Source organism: Netta rufina, assembly GCF_964035555.1.
Source record: "Netta rufina genome assembly, chromosome: 11".
Classification (NCBI taxonomy): domain Eukaryota; kingdom Metazoa; phylum Chordata; class Aves; order Anseriformes; family Anatidae; genus Netta; species Netta rufina.
In genome coordinates this window covers 3923447-3944724 of record NC_140134.1, presented here as the reverse complement: position 1 = coordinate 3944724, position 21278 = coordinate 3923447, and the positions used below count along the sequence as shown (strand labels likewise).

The 21278-nt window shown below is 34.4% G+C and overlaps 1 protein-coding gene across 1 annotated transcript in view; it reads right to left on the bottom strand.

The window, feature by feature from the left end:
* UNC13C (unc-13 homolog C) overlaps positions 1 to 21278 on the bottom strand; it is a 163993-nt gene that overhangs the window by 9117 nt on the left and 133598 nt on the right. The window contains exons 24-28 of the mRNA XM_084293339.1: positions 20050 to 20199; positions 18239 to 18362; positions 15476 to 15532; positions 14391 to 14471; positions 11304 to 11451 (exon numbers count right to left, since the gene is read on the bottom strand). Coding sequence (XP_084149465.1) covers positions 11304 to 11451; positions 14391 to 14471; positions 15476 to 15532; positions 18239 to 18362; positions 20050 to 20199 — 560 coding nt within the window. The remainder of the gene's footprint in view (positions 1 to 11303; positions 11452 to 14390; positions 14472 to 15475; positions 15533 to 18238; positions 18363 to 20049; positions 20200 to 21278) is intronic.

Here is a 21278-nt window from a genome sequence, read left to right as displayed (position 1 = left end):
CATAATTCTGTTTTGTGAATACAAACAAGTTCTTTGCATGCTCTGTCCCTCCACTGTACAAGAAAATGGTGAGAGACATATTGGGCTGTAAGAAGCATACTGGAGAGTTTGTGTGTGGCAGATGTAACCATCACAATCCACAGTGAATGCTGGAAGAGCAGTAACAGCAAGTACATTTAAAATCAATTTGCATATTTGATATCCTTACTTTGACAACAGTGTCATTGGCTTATGGTAGAGGAACAGTTTAGGGAAAAAAAAGTGTAAGAAAAGAATTTGAGACTTCAAATAATAAGACTAGTGCCTCTGGTGTATACCATCCATACTGACCTGAAAGCTGGGGCATGGCAATTGAGATGTTTTCATAAATTTTTGGAAAAAAAAAAATAGAGAGAATAGCTTGTTGTAGTAGTTACTAGGAGCATTGGTATGCAGCATGGACCTCTCAACAAGATTGGCAAAACACATCTGAGACACTGAGCTAACATTCAGACTGTTCACAGGTCTTGACTCTGAATCTCCACCTGCTGTGCTTTGAGTATTCAGGATAACAATTGGTGTACGTAATTACTGGAAATAACACTGAAATAGCTATGTCCAAAGTCTGCACCGTTTGCATAAAATTATACTTAGTATTTGAGATATTCTAACATGAACATAAAAGTTTACATAATAAAGGAAATTCCCATAATCAAGTATTTATAGAAGATAAGTGCCATGTCTAAAAAAGTATTGTCTGACCTACCTGTTCACAAAGTTACTTTTTATCTGTTACTTTATTTAGAAAAATGCTGTCATCAAGCTTGGTATCTCTTTATTTACAGTTCAATATGGCAAAATTTGGTAGCTATAAAAGTGAAACTGAGCCATGAAAACTGAGCTGTGAAAAACAATTTGGTGTAAAAAAAAAAAATAATTAAACAACTAGATAGTACTGAACCCAAAGAGAAAAGCTGTCCCTGCACTCAGTCATGCAAGCCTTTTCTTTCAATTCTGCACCTATGGTACAGACTTTAAAAGTAATAGCACAATTCTAGATTTAACACGTTTCATGATATGGAACATCAACTATCTTACGTTCTATCTTATGATAGCAATGTTTTGTTTTGAAACTGCTTCAAGCCTCAAGATCCTTCTATATTCATTATATCTTGATGATGGTAGTTTCATGAAAAATTCTTAAATCTGGAGGAGACTTTGACTGTCTGTTTTTCACAACATGAAGATAAAAGACAGGAGCAAATTGTGTGTGTCTCAGACACGGAGAGAGAGAATCTAAAGGCATGCTTGCAAAACGAGGATTCTTTTTACAGTTCAGAGTCATCAGGGTAGCAAATGAGAGGAAATAATAGAATGCTTTCATTGTTCTTCAACTAGGCACATATCTTTCTTGTTTCATCTATTAACAATTAAAGTTTTCATTAACAACAGATCAAATTATTTTTTTCTTTTTATTTATTTAATTACTCTTTTACGGTTAAACTCCAGAAGCATTAAATGCTAAAGCGTTTGTGGTCTGTGCAGTGTCAATTCTTGTTTAGTGGTGCTTGCAGGAACAATTCTAACCCTACAGTCATATTGTAAAAGCAAAGCTCATGTTTTTGCAGAATGTTCAGGAGAACTACATGCAGTTGATTCTTATGCCTTTTGTTGTCTCTATGAGCCTTTTCCCAAATCTAAATTGCATTGACAAAGGTCATAGGACTTATCAGGAGAAAGGTGACCTTTTTATTTAAAAAAGAAATCTCAGCAGTTAACAAGGTGTATTTCTGTCTTTTTCCTCTACCCAGTGTCCAGCTGATAGATCTGTTCAGCTTTAGGTATGTGATAACTTGTCAGAGTGTGTGTATAAGAGACAGTAGAGATACGAGACAAGGAAATACAGTCAAAACTGTCTTTTTCAAAATTCAGGCACAATTCAGTAGAAAATGAGTTGGACTTTGTCACCAAAAACAGCAGCTGGATATCCAAAACCATAGATCTACATTCATGGTCTTTCCCAGCTCAGGTTCCACAGAACTCTGAAATGTACCCTTCCTAATGTGAGAAGTTATGTATCTCCATGGAGCGAATTGATTTATTTTCTGGAAGCTTGAATCTAATAAGCAATCTGCAGTGTCCAAAAAAGATCAGTGTCTACTGGTCAGTGTCTACTAGGTGTTTGAAAACAGAATATTATTGCTTGAAATGCTTTTATACTATCTGCAGTTATTATAACATAACAATCTATCATTTGCTTTGCTAGGAATGCATTGAATGTCAGAATTTACTGAACATTCAAGAATCTATTGTCAGAAGTCCTGTAATTGAATTTACTACATTTTTTTCTTCACAGACTTATAGTCCAGTTATCCATACATTCATGGCTCCTCACACCTACTGAAGGACTGAAATGACCCCTAGGTTGAGAAGGTAAATGTCAATTAAGAATTTTACCATATAAACGTAGTTCATTAAATAGGAAAGGAATCTGACATTCACCAAACACCTATGTGACCTCAAATGCTAATGCATTTGGTATTGAAGCAATCAGCACATATTTAAAAAAAAATAAATATTGGATTTGACTTTTTCTAAGAATTTCATAATTCTCTCATTTCTCAGATTCATATTACCATGTTGGTATTTGTTATTTCTCTTCATCCAGTTGACATAATTATATACTCAACTTAAGATATTCACTTTGCCCCTCTCTGCTCTACTTGAGCATTCTGGCTCTCTGATTTCCCTAACTTGCTTCCCATATGGAAGTGATTGATTCTTACACAGATTTTTCAGCCTTTCCCTTTACTTTATTTGATCAACGCTTTCTCTGTATGTCTACACTGCCTCCTTTTAGTGTCTAGGTTTTTTATATTTTTACAGTTCCAGGGCTAGATGATCTTTTAAAGATTTCCTGGAGCTTTTTGGCTTCCTGACATGTTTCTCCTCCCATCTGGGCTCTTATAAAGTTGTTCAAGTGGTTACTTTTTGCAGTATTTTTGCCTCAGAGTGGTCAAAGGCAATAAGCTAGGCTCTGAAACCGTCTTTATAGATGTATTAAAAGTTCCTAAATGAATGTTGATTTACATTATTGTTATTATTATTTTACTCTGAATTTTAGGATTCAAGGCCTTCTCTACTTCTCTGAGAATTAGAAATCTGGTTTAAAATAAAACCAACTACCTGTACGCTAGTTGTCATGCATGACATGATTTTAGTACCTGGGACAGAAAAGCTCACTAAGCACTGTAAGCCAGGCAATAAGAACAGCTGAACTGGCAACATTGCTAAGTGGTAACCCTATCCTGTCCCATTAGCTGGCTAGCCTGTTCAGCATAAATCTGACCACTTATTTAAATACCATATTGAGGTTTTCACGTTATTGTCTGTACAAGACATAAGGATGAAATAGTTGGACATATCTTCAAGCTTTCACAGAGCTTAGTGCTCCAGAAATCACATAAGTTATGAAATCAATATTTTATTTCAGACATTCAGATTTAGCATCTTCTGATTAATAATGCCAATAAAGTACATCTGTTTTCCTGGGGTTCTTCTGCTAATTTCTTAGAGAACTTAACTTTAATAGTCACCCTAATCTTTTATTTTTACAGGATCCTGAGGCTCTATAATTTAGAGAAAAGTCTATAGTGTATGTTTTAATATTATTCTGTAATATGGAGATTAAATTAAAGATCAATTATTAAGTGCTGCATGTTGGAAGTTAAATGACTTTTGCACACATGATAGAGAGGAGGAAGGCAACCAGGGAACACTGTTTTTTCTCCCAGCATATTGCAGAAGTTGGCTTACTCCATTACAGAAAAGCATAAGGCCAGGGAAAGAATGTTGAAATGTTGAATTTTGGCTTGGTATTTGAAAATAATTTCCCTTAATTTTTGAGCGTGTAATTTCCTTCCCAGTTTTGGTGCCTTTACAAGAGGAATTATAGTTGTTCATTATAATTAGATAAAAAATATTTTTCATTCTACTTATCATCTTTTCTTGTTCTTGGGTGGTTCCTCCCTTTTCAGCTTTCAATTGTCTAGCATGAGAACAAAGAAACCCAATAAAGATTAGTTGCTGTGAAAGAATACTTTTTTTCTGAAGGCATTTAAATACACGGGTAGGGAATGTAGTATGAGCTTCATGTTGCTAGATGAGTATTGCTTTTTCTGCTTAAGCGATACAAACTCTTTAAAGTCAAGCTAAAAAATATAATGCAGTCCTTCACAGTTTGCTATGTCATAGAGCTTTAAAATAACACTAGCATTCTCTAATGAAGTTTATAAAAACATAACTTGCTGAAAATACATTAAAAATATTTTTCTGGCTATTTCTGATGCGTAACTGTTTTAGATGCAAGAGTGGCGTTTACTTTGAAGAAAGTACTAGTAGTAATAAATGGAAGCGAATTCAGGACACCAATGTTTGAAGTGGTTTTATTTTTTTTAATGTAGTTTGCTAAAACTTAAACCATATTCATCTAAATGTAATTACAGATGATGCTAATCAAATACAAACATTCACTACACTGACTGTAGTTTACAAAATTAATAATGATTTAAGACATTAGTTGCTAAACTAAACCACAGATGTTAACCTGCTTCAGTAGCCTTAAAAGGTGGAGGTATGACTTAACTCAACAAAAAGTTGACTGTCAGGCTGAAATATTATTATATTTATTTTTTTTAGGAACTAATTTTGAGAAGCATTGCCTGGACTGGTCTGAACTTCAAGTAACAGTAAGTCAAATATGCCACAGATTAGAAAAGTTTGTCCAATAAACAGGGATGTAGTTCTACCAGTGTTTTGAGTCTGTTCCTTCTCTTATGAAATACAGTAAAAATTTGTCTTTATGCTTTTATGATTTTGTCTAGATTGTGTAACTGTGCTTGACTTTAGCTCAAGTTTAGTTAAAATTAGCTTGTCCTGCCTGAATTGTAATTTGACCTTTTTCTTTTTTTATGTAAAGTTGATGTAGGTTGACATATTCTGTAAGTATATCATGTGTAAATACATGGTCTTTTGCAGAAACCTAGGAGCTTTTCTTGATGATACATTCTGTTGGCTTGCTGGCTGCTGTGTAGCTGTTAGCAAGCCATGGTGTGTTGAGCAGGGTTTTGTAGCTCAGGCTTGGCAGTTTACTGCAATATAACAACTGATTAATACTTTGCAAAAGTATACTATGTACAGACAATTTGTTTGGTGGCAAAAGATGATGAAAATGATCCATATTTTGTAGTCTGAATTTATGCAGATATGTTATCCTGCAGTCATATGTAGAAGAAGCAAGGAGGAAAAAAAAAACACAACTCAAATCACATTTACATTAAGAGCTAGTGGTGCCCGATCTAAAAGTGACAAGTTCCAGTGGACAAAAGTTCAAAGGAAACAGAATTAATCAGTGATCTGAACATCAGGGGATCTTTTTGTTAATTGTGTATTGACACTATAAGATTCTTACTTGGTTGTGTTTTAAATGCACTTGTGGAGGTATCAATGACCATATAAAATGTACAATAGCAGTCACTCAGGCCTTGAAATGCACACTTCTTCACCAAACTGCTGTCAATTTTTTTGATCTGGGTTCTATATCAACATCCCAATTTTAGAGATTCTGAAAGCTGCCTGCTCCAGGAAATGGCTTCTGGCAGCACTAACACCAGAAGAATGTGTTTGTAACAGGTTCAACAGGGTCTTGTATGGCACTGCTGAGTCACCTGGACACCTTCAGGTTAATACTAAATGTGAGCTTCAGAGACGTGTAACTTTCTTTAGCAGTTCCTAATTTATGGTGTGTAAAATTGTAAAAGTTTTCCTAGAAAACAATGTCAATAATTTATTTGCAAAAGGGCATGCTGCTCTACTAGTTTTATATTTGTGGGTTGAGTTGAAGTAGCTCAATCGCTGGCATGTTTTGCTCATTTTTCTGGAAATAAAATTCTTTTTTTCTTTTTTATACTAAGGGATAAACAGTTATCTCCCTCCTTACTATCATATTAATACAAATGTTAAAATCCATGATGATCAGAATCTCAGCAGTATTTAATTTCCAAACAATCTGAAAGTGTGTGGCAGATTTGGGATAGCAGTGGTGATGTAGTTTGAGAAGAGAAACTGTTCTCTCCTGTGACAGGCAGAAATACAGATGCTCCATATGATAGTATTTGACAGAAATTGTCACTTAGCTAGTCTTGATATCTGTACTGTGTAATACATGATGCTAATATTTTTTTTTCTATTACCTTTCATTTCCACAGTGTGATTGCAGATTTGTTTCCACAACATTGAATGAGGATTGAATTTATGGCATTCATCACTATAACCCTTTAAAATGGCAAATTATTATACGTTTTTTTTTTTTTTTTAAAAAAGCTTGAAACATCATTAGTCATTCAAAAACTATCTTGTTTTGTTCAGCATTGTCATTTATGTATTCAAACACTTGTCTGTTTTTGAATATATTCTTAAGAGTCTGTAGCAGTGCTCTGGAAAGGAAAATCAATCAGATTAAGATTATAACAGTTAACATCATTTGTCCTGACTTTATGATAATTTGCTCTTAAAGCATGGATCTGTACAGTCTCCTGATGTATTTGAAAAGAAGATGTTTAGCTTTCACGTACTTAGGGATCTCAGTTTTTTGTGTGGTGCTTTCAGTTCAGTAAGTAGTTATTTTGAAAATCAGGAATGTCTTGATTAGTATTGCCCATGGAAAGTGCTTTGTTTCCAGGAAGCTCTTTAGGAATGTGTAGCCACAAAGAGTTGGTTCAATAATCACCCCTGTTATTAAATGATGAAAAAGCATGTTCTTTGGTATATTTGGTTATTGCTACTGAACTTGACTCTGCATATATATGAATATAGGTAGTAGCTTAACATAAAAATTTTATGTAGATCTTAAACTTTCTAGGAGAAAAAGGTAACTCTTCCTTCTCACACTGATCCAGCAAATTTTTCCCCTTCTGTTCATTAGAGACGTGGCAGCTTCATCATGGAAAAGGGAGAAAAAAAAAAAAGGAAGAAAAACAACAACAACAACAAATCTTTGCCTGTGATTAAAGGTAAGCCTGATTTTTGTTTACTTCTAGTTTAGTGATATTTCACGGTGAATATTGAGTGGATGCAACAAATGATCAGTGCATAAATTATTGGCTGGTGATATATAGCACTTTGAAAATAATTCATTAGCACTTTGACAAATTAAAATCTTATGTGAAAACATTAATGGATATTTGAGATGGTGACTTCTTTCAAATAATTATGTTCAAAGGGCATTTGTGATTCCCTAATATAATTATTTTGGGTTAGAGATGCTATTTTCATTGCAACAGGTTGCAATTCCTCCTGTTGCCAAGGAATGAGTTGGCATAGTAATATGTTATAGATATGCATATACAAGCATGGCGCGTGTATATGTGCCTTATATCGTGTAGCCTTTTCTATGTGGGTACATATATAACTGCTTTCTGCTAGTATGTTTATGAAGAAAAAAAGGTGCTCCCTTTTGTCTGGTATGCTTGCTGTTCAAGTTTTAGCTTTAGGTTAAGTTTAAACTCTTTAAAATGAAGAGACAAAAACCTGTAAAGAGAAAGGGGCCTGACTGTTTACCTGCTGGCTTTTTTGTTGTGTTACAACTATACTCATTGTATGTATGGAAGAAGCTTGTACAGCCCTGCAATTCCTTATTTAGTTTTGCTATTATTTACCTCAATCACAATGCAGAGTTAGCCTTCCTTGCCCTTTTCTCAGTTGGTTTGATGTATCAATGCCTCTAAAGGAAATTCTGTATGTTCTGCATTGTAACTGAATATAGTGACAAATGGCAACTGCAGCAATTTGGCTTAGCTAGAGTTGCATCATTCCTTATTCTGAAAGCCAAAAGTGCAACACAACAACCCATGTGCTAGCCCTCTATTCCATGTTTTTTCCTGATACAGCAAGGATTTGATGTGGAATGTTCTGCAATGACAACTTCTAAGTAATAAACACTTTGTATTACAAGTAGAGAATCAACAGCGTGGAAAATATACGAAGTAATAAGGAAAAAAGAACAGTAACCTGTATTAGTAACACAACTGGAGAGTGTTAGCTTAGCTGCACTAATGGATACTGCACTATAGTTATTATTTAAAGATTGGGAAGAATTTATTTCCTGACTGAGAGATTAGCTGAACTGTGTAGAGATTTAGGTGGTTGTTTTTTCATCCATCTTCCACAGCATCTTGGTGCTGTGAAGATGTCTGCAAGTTAAAATTCAAGTTGCTTTTGCTTTGTAGTTGGTAGATGTCCAGTAAGTGCATTTGTCCATAAGGGTCTTGTTTCTGTTGAAACAGAGTTTTAAGTGGGCAGGGAAAAGCTGCTGAATGACTTGGGAATGGTGCTCCTAATGGCTGGTTCAGCAAGGACTAGAAAAATAGTTGGCTTTTGTATAGTGAAATGACAGTAGAGTTCTTGTAATCAATTGTTCTCCAGCTGTCAAGGACTGGGTGGCAGATAGTAAAACGCTACAGCAAGAAATGCTTCAGGAAAGGATCACAGATTGCACTGCACATGTTACTGGATAATGTAATTAAAGCACACCTCTTGCATCTTGCTTATCTTGCCATGTGTTCGTAATATATAAAAGGTAGACTGATGGTATGCAAAAGAATAGAGGATAGAATATTTCCTTGATCTCAGACATGAACACAAGTTATTACAGAAAAACTCAGTGTCCACAAGGTAATGAGGAATATTTTCAATTTGCATTGTCATCATGGAACTTGTTTGTGAAAATGTTGATGAACTGGTTGTGCTTTTTATCTCTAATATTTTAAGTTCACCTACAATTTAGGATTCTTTTCAGAATAATATGAAGAAATATATTTCAGAAAAATAAGTACCGTTGACATTAAACAACTTTAGGTCAATGCAACTTTTAAATAGTCACTTCAGACCAAAAGAACTTACCAACAGTGTATAGAAACAGGTTATGCTGCCAGAAAAAATCCTGAAAGACGAGCTTTGAAAATTGTTATGCATTTCTCATTGTGATATGTACAGGTGGCTCATGATTTTTATTTTTTATTTTCAGAATTAGAGTCATGGAGGTTAAATCACAGTAAAAATAAGCTTCTTAAGTTAAAAATTAGTAATGAATAAAAAGGAAAGATGACTTTCAGAGTAATGAAACTTTTATCTACAGTCATACATAGTTATTATTCAATATACTATTTTCTTTAAAACGTTTCATTTCCCACTGCTTCCAGTTTAATTACCTCCAACTGTCTTTATTGATTATGGATTGGTTATATGCACAAGTATGAGGGCAGATATAAATCCAGTTATACTTCAGAGAAAGTTTCTGATTTGCACAAAGTCTCATTCTAACTACATGCTAATGATATAGCTACAGTTGTGAGACTGGAGGTTATAATAGATGAGTTTTTTTTTTTCTTTTAAATGAAGCATTAAAGGATGATGGAAAGTTTTGAGTCACTTTTCCTTAACTTTCATTCCCTGTGGCTACGCTTTTGATAATATTGATGTGCAAATATAGGCATGCTAATGTGTGCACAGAAATGAACGCAGACCTCAGGCTGAAATCATGGTGAAAAATCAGAAAATTCAAGTTTGCATTCAGAGGTAATAAAGGACTTCTGCTTATGGCTACAACCTGGATAATTTTCTCTCCTGAAGGTACAATGAAAGTGTGCATAAGAAAAAGCAAAATGTACTAGTCATTGATAATTTTCAGCCTAAATCCATATTGTTAATCATTTGTGAGAGGGGGAAGAAAAGAATCTATTTTTTATATATTAGAGTTTTACGGCAATTTTCTCGCTTCTAATATATGAATTATTAACAAAGATACTCAGTCTAATATGGAAGTTGCCCAGAAACTCATTCCTTATATTTAATCTTGGGGGCAAGCTGCAAAACAAGTGTTCCATGCTTTTTATAATGTTGAGTAATGTACTGTAACTTCAGAGGTAAAAGCAATTGATTTCCTGCTTAACTGTCCAATTAAAACTTTCCTGATTCTCATGAGAGGAGCAGGGTAATTATTTCTAGATCAAAAAATTGTATTTTTTTTTCTCAAAGATACTTAAAGGCAGATAGGCCACTTAAAAAAAAAAAAATAACAAAAGCCCATTGCATTCAAAAGAAATCTACTATAGTATCCTATTATGCAAACAATGGCAGTTTATAGAATGAAGAAACTGTTCAGTTTGGAGTGTAATGTACATTAGCTATATGAAAAGTTTCTGCATTTGCTATAGAAGTATGAAAAGACTGACCTATATCAAGAAAAATGGTAAGATATAACTTTCCTTTAAAAACAAACAAACAAACAAAAACAAACAAACAAAACAAAACAAACAAACAAACAAAAAAACTTGGCCTAAAAGAATAACTGTAAACATTTACTCTCTTACAGAAACCAAGTCCTCTTCAGAAATACAAAGCTAATGCATTGTATATATAGGACATATGGACAGGACTTTGCATTTCAATTTTTTGGTGCACTGCACCAAATTTCTAGAACAGGAAAAAATGGCTTTAGTGTTGGTGATCAAATTCTAAATACACCTCATATGGCATTCTTGCATGTGGTTTGCCTTAGTTTGCTTTTGAAAAAGCTCCAAAATGTTGAGATTTGATAAGAAGGCACAAAATGATGTGACATATTCAATAGGATGATTTTAAGTCTGAATTCTGAAATACGCAAATCAAAAAAAAAAAATAGGGAGCATAATCACTGTTATTTTAGCCTACTGAAACCTCCTAATGCTTTTGAAGCCACAGATGGCCTACTAGATGGAGAAGCAAAGGTTCTGTAATATAAAATTAGTGTACTACATTAAGAACACATTACTCACAATTTCTTGTTAATCCCAGAAGGAAACCTTAAGGGATATGTCATGATTTTTGCAGTTATCTGTGGTTACTAATTAATAGCCATCATCTCTGAAAGTATCTAAAGCTTCCAAAATTTGTTATGATTTGTTTCTGTTTCTGCAATTATAAAATGCTCTCTGGTATATGACCCATGCAACTCTGTTAGTGTGTGGAGTACTTCTGTAAATATTCCTGATACTAAATATTCATATAGAGCTGTGGGACCTATTGTTCATGTGAAGGGATAGTCTGTTAAATATATTGGCCTCAGATAAGCTCCACCGATTGACAACAGAGATTGATATGGGATAACATCACACAGGCAGATTTGTGACAGTAAACTCTAAAATACCACAGTGTTTAGAGACTGTGATTGGTAACCAGTCATTTAAAACACTTAAAATATAATTTGATACATGTTATAGATGACTTACTTTGAGATGTTTGAGTGTCTATAAATTTCTTTATCAAGGCATCAGTAGTTTGAGTGTAAAGACTAAGAGCGTATCTCAGGGACTGTAGGTCTGGGCTCTTTTCCAGGAAGTTCTTTTTCAGCCCACTTCCTCCAGCGTGGAAGTATTGCTAAAAATATAATCAAATATGGACATTGAGAAAGGTAAAATATCTAACAGATGCCCCAGTTACATACAGATAATTTTAAATAAAATTATTACACAAACTTTTTTACAGATAACATTGACAGTGTGGTTAGATTTGTGATTGTAGCTGTTGAGATAACTCTCATCAGCTCTCCTACAGAGCATCTTTCCAAAGGTGAAAATTTAAGATTTATGAGGGTAAAAATTATATTAAATTTTAATTTTGATCTTCATGATCTCAAGTATTTTTATGTAAAAATGTATGTATATACAAATACACACACGTATATAATACATGCAAGGTTCTTTTAGGTTGTGGGGATTGCTCTGTCTAAAAACTCTAAAACCAAGGCGTGGTTTATAGTACAAGTAAAGAAAATATTCTTTCTGAAGGAAGGTTGCCATTAGAAATTTAAAAGAAATTTAAAAGAGAGGATCCTAGAACATGAAGTTTTGAATTATCATTGCTTTGTAACTGTCTGTACCTGAAATCGTTTCTGCTTTGGGAAATGACTATAAATTCCACAGTAGTTTCCATGCTGGTTATCTTGTTTAATCTCAATTTTGACCGCCTTTCTGTGTTGAGGGTGACTGTGTATTACAGGGAGAAATGTACGTATAGGAGGAAAACAAAGGATTTTATGTAATCTGGCTGAAGCTGTCCAAGTTTGTCAGTGCTGAACAGGACTGGAGCCTGATTCCTAGTTCTTAGTGATGATCCATGGGAATCTTATGGTTTTCTTCTAAATAATAATAATAAAAAATGTGATGTAAGGGCTATACAACATTTGTTCTGTTGATAAACAGCATACATTCTAATGAAAAATTTTAATGTTTTTTTAATCACATGTAAGCAGTGTCAGTTTAAGAGGTTCCGATAAATCACATTTATTTTTTCATCATTGCATACTTATGTGAAATTTGTATCTTTCCAAGTGCATTAATTCATATTGTACTTTCCAAGGACATCTCTATTTTATGAATGGGTAAACAGTGTACTCATGCTTTCATGGAGGATTTTAATCAATTTATAAGCAGGTGTTAAAATCTGTTAATGATATTTCCTGTTATTGTGGCAATTACTGAGATGTATTTTAGTTGTCTCCCAATAAAATCTTATCTACAGAAGCAGCTGGAAAGGACTAAAAGCTCCATGAAAGCCGACAAATATTTAAAAAAAAATCAAGGAAACCTAACTCTAATCTTGTGTCTTATTTATTTATTTTTTTGCCTTTGCCTATAAACGTCAAGTTTTGCATGTAAACAAAAATAACATGACCGTATCATTATTGTATCTCAGTTTGAGATAACTGAGGTCAGAACACCATTTTCCCTTATCTATTTGCTAAGGTTCTTTTTATAACATGCAAAGAAGGATAATATGGATAAGATGAGAGATCATGCCTTCATTTTACACTCTCCCAAGCACTAATACAAAAATCATAAATCAAATTATTTTTAAGTTGTTCATTGAATTAATTTTTGCAATCAAAAATTTGACTAATGAAAGCAAAACCAGAAAAGAATGCGAGTACAGAGATGTTCCTCCCTTCTAATCCCTTCTGTACAATAGGTTATTTTCAAGACACCGTATGTCATTTTTACCATTCTTGTAGGCAGAATTTTTTGACTTTCAAGCTATACTTACTTAGCATTACCCAGAAAGTGTATGTTTTGATCATTAAACTTACAAACTGGATTCCTAAAGCAACATGGTAGTCTTTTTTTCTTGAGTTATTTCTCAAAGTTTGTCTTTTGTTCTCTTTGTAATAGTGTAAGACCAATTTCTGCATGATTATGGCTATTTGTTTACTATTTTGGAAAAAAAAGATTTTGCCGTTTCACGTAACATAGTACAGGGAGCATGTTATAATGCCAAGACACTGACTTACAATTTGAAAATATTTTTTTTTCAGAGTGCATTGTTTCGCTCAGTTTATGAACGTAGCTCACAGGAATACTGAAGAGTGAATTTTCATTGTTTCTAATATTTCTCCCCTAAATTTAGGCTTTAGTTTAGTAAAATTATTAATATCTATAACTCCTTATTACTCTTAAGAGTTTAAGTGCTGGAATCAAGGTTAGAATCCTTTGATCAAAACCAATTAGATTGACATGTTAAACTAAAGAGTCTACAGGGTTTAGTTTGGGAGGACACAATTGTCCTTCACCATTTTGTTCTGTTTCTGGTTCCACAATAGCAGTAATTCCCAAATGTTATATGTAAGAAGTTAAACCAAATACAAAAGATGGCAATTGGGAGCCCTGTTTGATAATTCTTTCTTGTTTTTTGAGACGTTATTTTGTTGCACTAGACTCATCACGAATGTTGCTGTCTTTGCATGTTCAATTTAATACTGAAGTAGCTGCCTCCTTCCCTTTCTTATGTGACAATCAATCCAATTATTTAGAAAAAACAGTAAATCAGATGGTGAATTCTAAACTACAAAAAGTTGAAAAATTCAACTGAACAGTGAAGTTAAAATAATACACCGTAATTCATGGTAGAAAAGGCCTTGTTTTCCGGTGTGCTGTAAACAACATTATATATATTTGCAGGAGAGTGCAGCTAGGAACAACTGAAGTTTTCAGGCTCTGCTCCTTCCTTCTGGGAGAAAGAGAGGCTAAGTGAGGGTTTGGCCTGACTGCACTAACTCTAAACTGTAAAGGAACACAAGAATCAGATTTTGGCCACCCATTACTTTAATGCTGAACATGTTCTGTCTGCAAGTGGTTGAACAATTTTTCTAGTTTATGCTATTATTATTGCTTTCAGGTCACTACAAAGATAGGATCAAATGTTTCTTGTCATATTCAAGGGATCTTAATGATTCTAAGGGACCACTCTATATAAGAATCTGCTGTTTTATGTAATTATATGCTTCATTCCAACACAGAACAGAAAAAAACGTAAAGCTGTACCTTAATAGTAGCTAGTGCTACTTCCATTATTGCACACTGCCTCAGGCTCAGACTTCTGGCATCCTCTCGAATCATGTGGTCCTGCAAGGCAAGTTAAGAAGGCAGTTGATTATGAAAGAGAGTCAGTTCTGAGGCCTGTCTATTCTTGGAAGAGTTTGCTCCCCAAACTCCTGTGTTTAATAGGGATTAATTTAATCTCAGAATTCTAACATATTATATTGTTTCTTGACAACAGGTTCTGGGGAAAAAGAACCAACATTTAATACTCAGCATCTGCATCACTATTTCTTTCTTTTACAGAAAAATTTTATATTCAAATAATTATATTGGATGATACTGAAATATTTTTTTATTAATGAACCTTAAATTTTAACTGATACTTGTTAATGCAGCATGTTTTAAAAAAAAAAAACAAAACAACCTTTCACATTTTAACGTAAGTTAAATAGTCATAAAGTGACTATGTACCTGTGAACTTTTTCTACTATAAGCATCCTGTAACTGATTTAAGCAACATTTTAATGATGCTAGCAAGCTGAGTATTTATAGAAGCATAAATTTGTCTATTTCTCCTCAATTCTGAAATGATATTATCAAAACTGATTGTCAAACAACTGACATTAGTATTAAATGTCTAAGCTCTCCGTGAAGTTATATTATGGACTTCAATAATGCAGTGCTGATGAGTATACTGCAGAGGTTTCAGTAACTATTTTCAGTAATACACTGAACAAATTTACCAGTACTCCCACCCTAGCATTTTTTCAGAACTGGTTCCAGAACAGCACACAAATATAATTCATTTTTGGTGATATTTAATGCTTATAGGACTAGTTGTGCAACATGGGAATGATAACTTCTTGATTACTTTATCATATGAGCATACTGTCTATTTTTTGTTTGGATGAGACTGTAAAATCATTACTGACCTATGAATAGCTACTGCCACATTCAAGCTTATTATAGTAAATAAGAACAAGAATGAGTCATGAAGTCTGTCCTCACAGTCACTGATATTTCATCTGTTTTTCTGTTAGAGCAAGCCATTCACAGATTCATTAGACTATATCATTAGACTACATTACCTTGAGTTTTGACAGTTGTCCAAGATCTTTGGCTGCACTGAATATCATCTGAGGCCCCTGTAATCAAATTGAAAATTCAGGAAACATACTCAATACCGTGTAGTTACTTTCTGTGTCTTAGCAGGAACTAAGACATTAGCCAAAATCACTGTTTGTGATGGTTTTACCGTGCTAGGCAACTGAACCCCACAACTGCTCTCTCACTCCCCCTCCCCAGATGAAGAGGGAAGAAGTAAAGTAAAGAACAACTCACGGGTTGAGATAAGGATAAATTAATTAAAGGGAAAACTAATAATAATAATATTATTATTATTAAGGAAATATTATTAACTAAACAATTTAACTAAAAGGGAAAAAAGGGAAAGGGGAATAGGGAGGGGGAAAGGAAAAAAAAAGGAACAAAAACACAAACAAAGGCTATGTGGAAGCACAGAGGAAAGAAATTACTCTCTACTTCCCACAAAAAGCAGCATGTGCCATCAGTGGGCTCACAAGGTGTTGCACGTCCCGTGCCACATGACTATAATCACACAAATGAGCGATGCTTGACTACGTCCTTGAAGCAGGACCTCAACGCATGTAGCTGGTGTTTGGGAAGAGGACCAGCATTTTTTTGCAGTGAGAGCCCACCCTCTTCTTCCTATTTCCACCTTTTATTGCTGAGTGTGACATCATATGTTATGGAATATTCCTTTGGTCGGTTTAGGTCAGCTGCCCTGGTGATGTTTCTCTTCTCACTTTTTTGCTCACCCCCTAGGAGGTGAGAGTCCTGATGCTGTGCCAGCACTGCTCAGCAGTAGACACAACGCTGGTGTGATACCACTGCTGTTCTAGCTACAAGTGCAGAGCACAGCACTGTATGGGCTGCTGCAGGAAAAGTTAACATCCCAGCCAGACCCAGGACACTGTTTTGCAAAGCTAAGAGAACATTTAAATTACACAAGATACATATTTTAATTTACTTGATAGGGTGAAGTAGCTGAATGCCTGAAGCATGATTCCTTCCAGTTTCCTATATGTGATACTGCCTATTCTGATGGTAGTGGTTTCTTGTGCTTCTAATTTTATGTCTAATATTTTTAAGCTAAGGCTTGGATTGTTGCTGTACAATAAGTCCAAGAGATACTTGTCCATAATCAAGGCTCTCAGATGCTATGCTAATGTAAATAATCACAGTGGGAAGTGAACAGCCCTGAAGAACCTGAAAAAGCTTAACTCATTGTCTATGGTGAAATAATCAGTTGTGTTAACACACTGGATAATGGTCTATTGTTAAGTCAAAACTATTTTTTTTTTAAGGGTACTGACATGTTCTGAATTTAAACCCATATTTTATGATCACTAAATCCTCTACAATCATTCTTGACAACCAGTTAAAAAGAGCAGCAAAAAAACAAACCAAACCGAAAAAAAAAACCAACAACACAAAACAAATCCCTTACCTATGAACCATACTGTTCTATGATTCAAAGCATAACAACTGATCTGCATAAAGCAAATAAATGTTCCTAACCCCTGATGGGAAATGCAGTTGCCATATGTAAGCACTATTTATGCTTTTACAGATAAATTTTGCACCAAAATGTTGAAAAAGCAAATGGAAAACCTTACACATATAAAATTGACACAGCTACTGAAAGAAGAGAACCTGTTTCTAGTTATGCATAGTAAAAAACAGCAATATAATAAATCTGAATAAACTCAGCGAATGGAGTCCTTACTATGGTGATGGGATTAGCTCTACTCTAGAATTACTAAAAGCTCATATTATTTCATTGCTACCTTAGCACCATTTCAATGTGTTCTATTTTCCCTTTTCCCTCCAGCAACTTCCTGTCATACATCTTTAATATGTTATATGCCTTTAACGTATGGATCCTTACAAATATGTTTTTAACAGCTTTATTGGTAACATAGGATGTATACAGTAAAGTTGCCCAGAGGCACGCTATGGCAACTTAGTGATTAGCTTGTCATAAAGATGGTGAATTCATTCTATGCAGGATTGGAAATGGGAAGAATTAACATTTACATTATCCCAGACCAGAAAAGAAGAAAGGAGCTGGGGAGAGGGGGTGGTGCTCCAGGCCATTTTCTTCCATCCTTCTATCCTTAGAAACAGATTTTACCAGTCCCCTCAGTGCTGTCCCCATTCTATATTCATGTCAAGCCATCACCCACAGTGGTCCTGGGTGTAGCAGCACTACTTTGCTTGTTAACATATAGTCTATTTCCCTCTTGTCTGAAATACAGTCCTCCCCAAAGAGAACCTCCGATCAAGTCTGCTATTAAAAAATAATAATAATAAAAAAAATTGTAGTGCTAAAAATTGGCTTCAGTTTCCTGCTCTTAAGTACAGGCAGGGCTGGAGAATGGGATGGAAGCTTCCTCACTTTATGGGAGCTGTGGCAATATCAATGACTGAATTCCTAGGAGGGGCCAGGAACACTCTTGTTACTGTGCATTACAAAAATCACAAGAAATCACACTTAGAAACCCTTATACAAAAGCATGCTGCAGGGTCAGTGATTCTGCTTCTCTTATCCTACAGTCATTAAAAAAAAATCCGTCAAAACTGCTCCAGGGTGGGGCAGGCACTATCACAAAGCAGGCTCTTCCTCACTAGCTACGGAAAAGCAACCTAAATCCTTTCAAACACTGGAGAAAAGGTTAGTATTAGAACCCCCTAATCAGACACCTCTTTAAGCACAATGTTCATTAGAATTCTTTATAATACATGTGACCTGCAGCTGTTACACTTACGGTTTGGTCCGTCAGTGGTGGAAGCACGATTTGTTTTTCTATTTTGTTCAAGACTAACTTCCAAAGCTCTTTTAAAACCCGTTTCAGAACTGTCTTCTCACAGATTTTTGCAGAGAGGCTTAAACTGGAATAAAACCAAACACAAATAGGTCTCCAAAAATAGCATTAGCACATCAGAGGTACTCTATCAGTACATATTCAGATTAACGGGCATAGTAGTTTAGCTTTCTCTATTAATATTGATCTCTCAATAGATTAGTTATTACACATATTTATTTTTTAGCAGATTAGAAAAAAAACATGTAAAACTTCACTACTTCTCTTGTTGCTTAATATATTACTAACATGTATTTATTGAAAATGCTAAATGTTAATATAATAAAATGTTAATATATGTTTATAATTCTATTATCTATAGTTAATTTGTGTAAGAAAGGTACCACCTAAGTGTCTTTTTTTTTTTTTTTTTTTAATTTCACATCTTTATTTTCTGTGCATGGATTAGGCATCTGCTAAAATTTTGTTTAACATTCCAATGGTAAGGAACATTTTCTATTCAGAAAGTAATTTAAAACCACATTTTTTGTTTCCATTATGTCATTATTGTATTAAATCTTGAAGAAGGTATGAAGGCGGTTTAAAAAGCGGCAATCTGGAATTGAACCTGACGGGCAAAAGTCAGCATGCGTATTTTTAAAATATGACTTTAGGATAGCACATGTGAGTGTATAAGAATTTTTGTTTTTTCTTAAAAAACTCGTGCTACGAATAAACATCTTAACAATAATTACAATTGAAAACCACACATAATCCTCTAGTAAATTAGCACACTGGACTAGGTAGATAGGTAGCAATAAAAGGCTGACATAGATACAGCAGCCAAAAATTTTTGCCAGTTTAGGAAGCTGGGTGCTGCACTTGACAGTATTACGCAGTCAGTGCTTATCATAAGTACTTTAAATAAATGCTCGCCCATTGCCAGCTGGCACTGAAATTCTCATAACTGCCAAAGCCCTCAAAAAATGAAGCCTAGAAAAATTAAACTGTAAAAGACAAAGCAAAATCCCTTACAATTCCCTCCCCTGCCCCTTATGTTCCAAGTTTCCTTTAGACTTTGGCTATGTATGTATATATATTCGGAGCTGTGTTTCTAGTCATGTTTCTAAGACAATAGCCTTAGAAACATCAACCCCATGCTTAGAAAAACTAAGCAAGCATATAGAGGAATGACCTGGAGAGTGAAAACTCAATTATAAATGTATCCTTTAAATCAGTTTTTGACTTGGGTATTACTAGTCAGCCCACAAAACTATTTTGGACCTCCAGTCACTGACTTCTGCATAGAGTCTTAACTGATCATAGATGCACAGCAGTTTTTCAAAAGCATAAAAACTATCTTTCGTCGTGTTTTTGATGTCAGGGAAGTGCATGTAAATAAGCAGGGGGTCACTGGGTGTCAGTCTAGACCAAATGCCAAACCATTTCAGCATATGGAATTACTATATTTTGTTCAGTACAATTTTCTTTATACAATATCTCCTGGTGCACAGGCCTTTCCCTAACACTAACTAATAAATACCTCAAAACATGACAAAAAAAAAAAAAAGACAATAGAAAAGGCAAATACGCTGCCTATAAAAATATTGCTTAGTATAAATAAAGTTGGTACTTAAAATATTTGGAACGCCTAAGGCTACTACAAATATTAAAAATACTGCAAAATATTTCTAGTCTGGGTAAGAACAAGTACACATCCTTGACTGTAGCATCAACTTCCTAATGTGTCACACTCGTTAATCTGCCATACTTACGTTTTATCGAGGAAATCCATGAGCGGCCGAAGCACAATCTCTGCATCAATGGCTGCACTGTTCTTATTGGCTGCTGTGGTCCCATTTCCTCTCATTTGATTGAGTTCAGAGCTCATTTGTCTTACACAATCTTCAATAATAAATTGGAAACTGTAGGATAGGGGGAAAACAAGAATGAAAGAATTATGGGGTAGAAGACAGTATTCATCATTTTGCATGAGATTTGTCAACCAGAACTGAATCTTCTCTGCAGTGTTGGAAAGTTCACAAATGCAAGATGCTGCAGACTGAAAATACCCCCTTCTATGCATGATAACTCATAAAATTAATACATTTACTGTTTTGATTTTTTCTTCCTTTTCTTGTTTCAGTTCTGTCATTATGCTTTTCATACATTTGTGGTAATGCCAGTTATTTTCTGAAAGCGATAGATGTACAAAATCTGTAGATCCACAGTTTAGGATATGACTGATGACAAGCTAACAACAGCTCAAGATTTTATTTTTGCTCTGAAGGCACAACAGGAAGAGTGGGCCAGAGATTATTTTTTTCCTTTGTGGTTAATAAAAGAAACAAGCTTTGGTGTTCTCCTTGAGGACAAATAGAAAACTTCTACTGATTTTGCCCCGTTAGGTTCAACTTGTCTTTTTCCTGTGTTTCACAGAGTTAATGCTATTAGAAGCTTTGCCTATTTCTTTGCAACTAGTTGGAAGGGCTAACACATTTGGACTGTTTAAAATAATCTTTCACTAAAAAAAAAAAAAAAGAAACACGTTTAGAGGTTGTTACAGATACTTCCTCCTTGAAGGAATCTTTTTCACCTCAAAGGGAGTGAACAAGCTCTTGCTCCTTGAGTTGTGTCTTGTCAGCTTATGTCCAAATTATTCAGCTTCCTAATTGAACTGGTAGACAAACGTGTGTGACAGTCTTCTGATATCACTGATTCAATACAATCTTCAACAAGTACATTTAAATGATACAGAATGGCAGTTACTCAGCATCAACAGTTTAGAGTCAGAATAAGGCTTCTGTATACATAGTAACTTGGTTTATGAATTGATTTATGATGAATGAAATTATTTTTGTATTAGTTTATGAAAAGAAATGCAAAACACAGTCCATAAATATACCAGGCCTTCTAATGTGAAAAGATAAATAGCAAAGATTAATGCAATGAAAGTGAAAGAAAATTCACTATAAGAGAAAGAAAGAAAACAAACACATTTTCA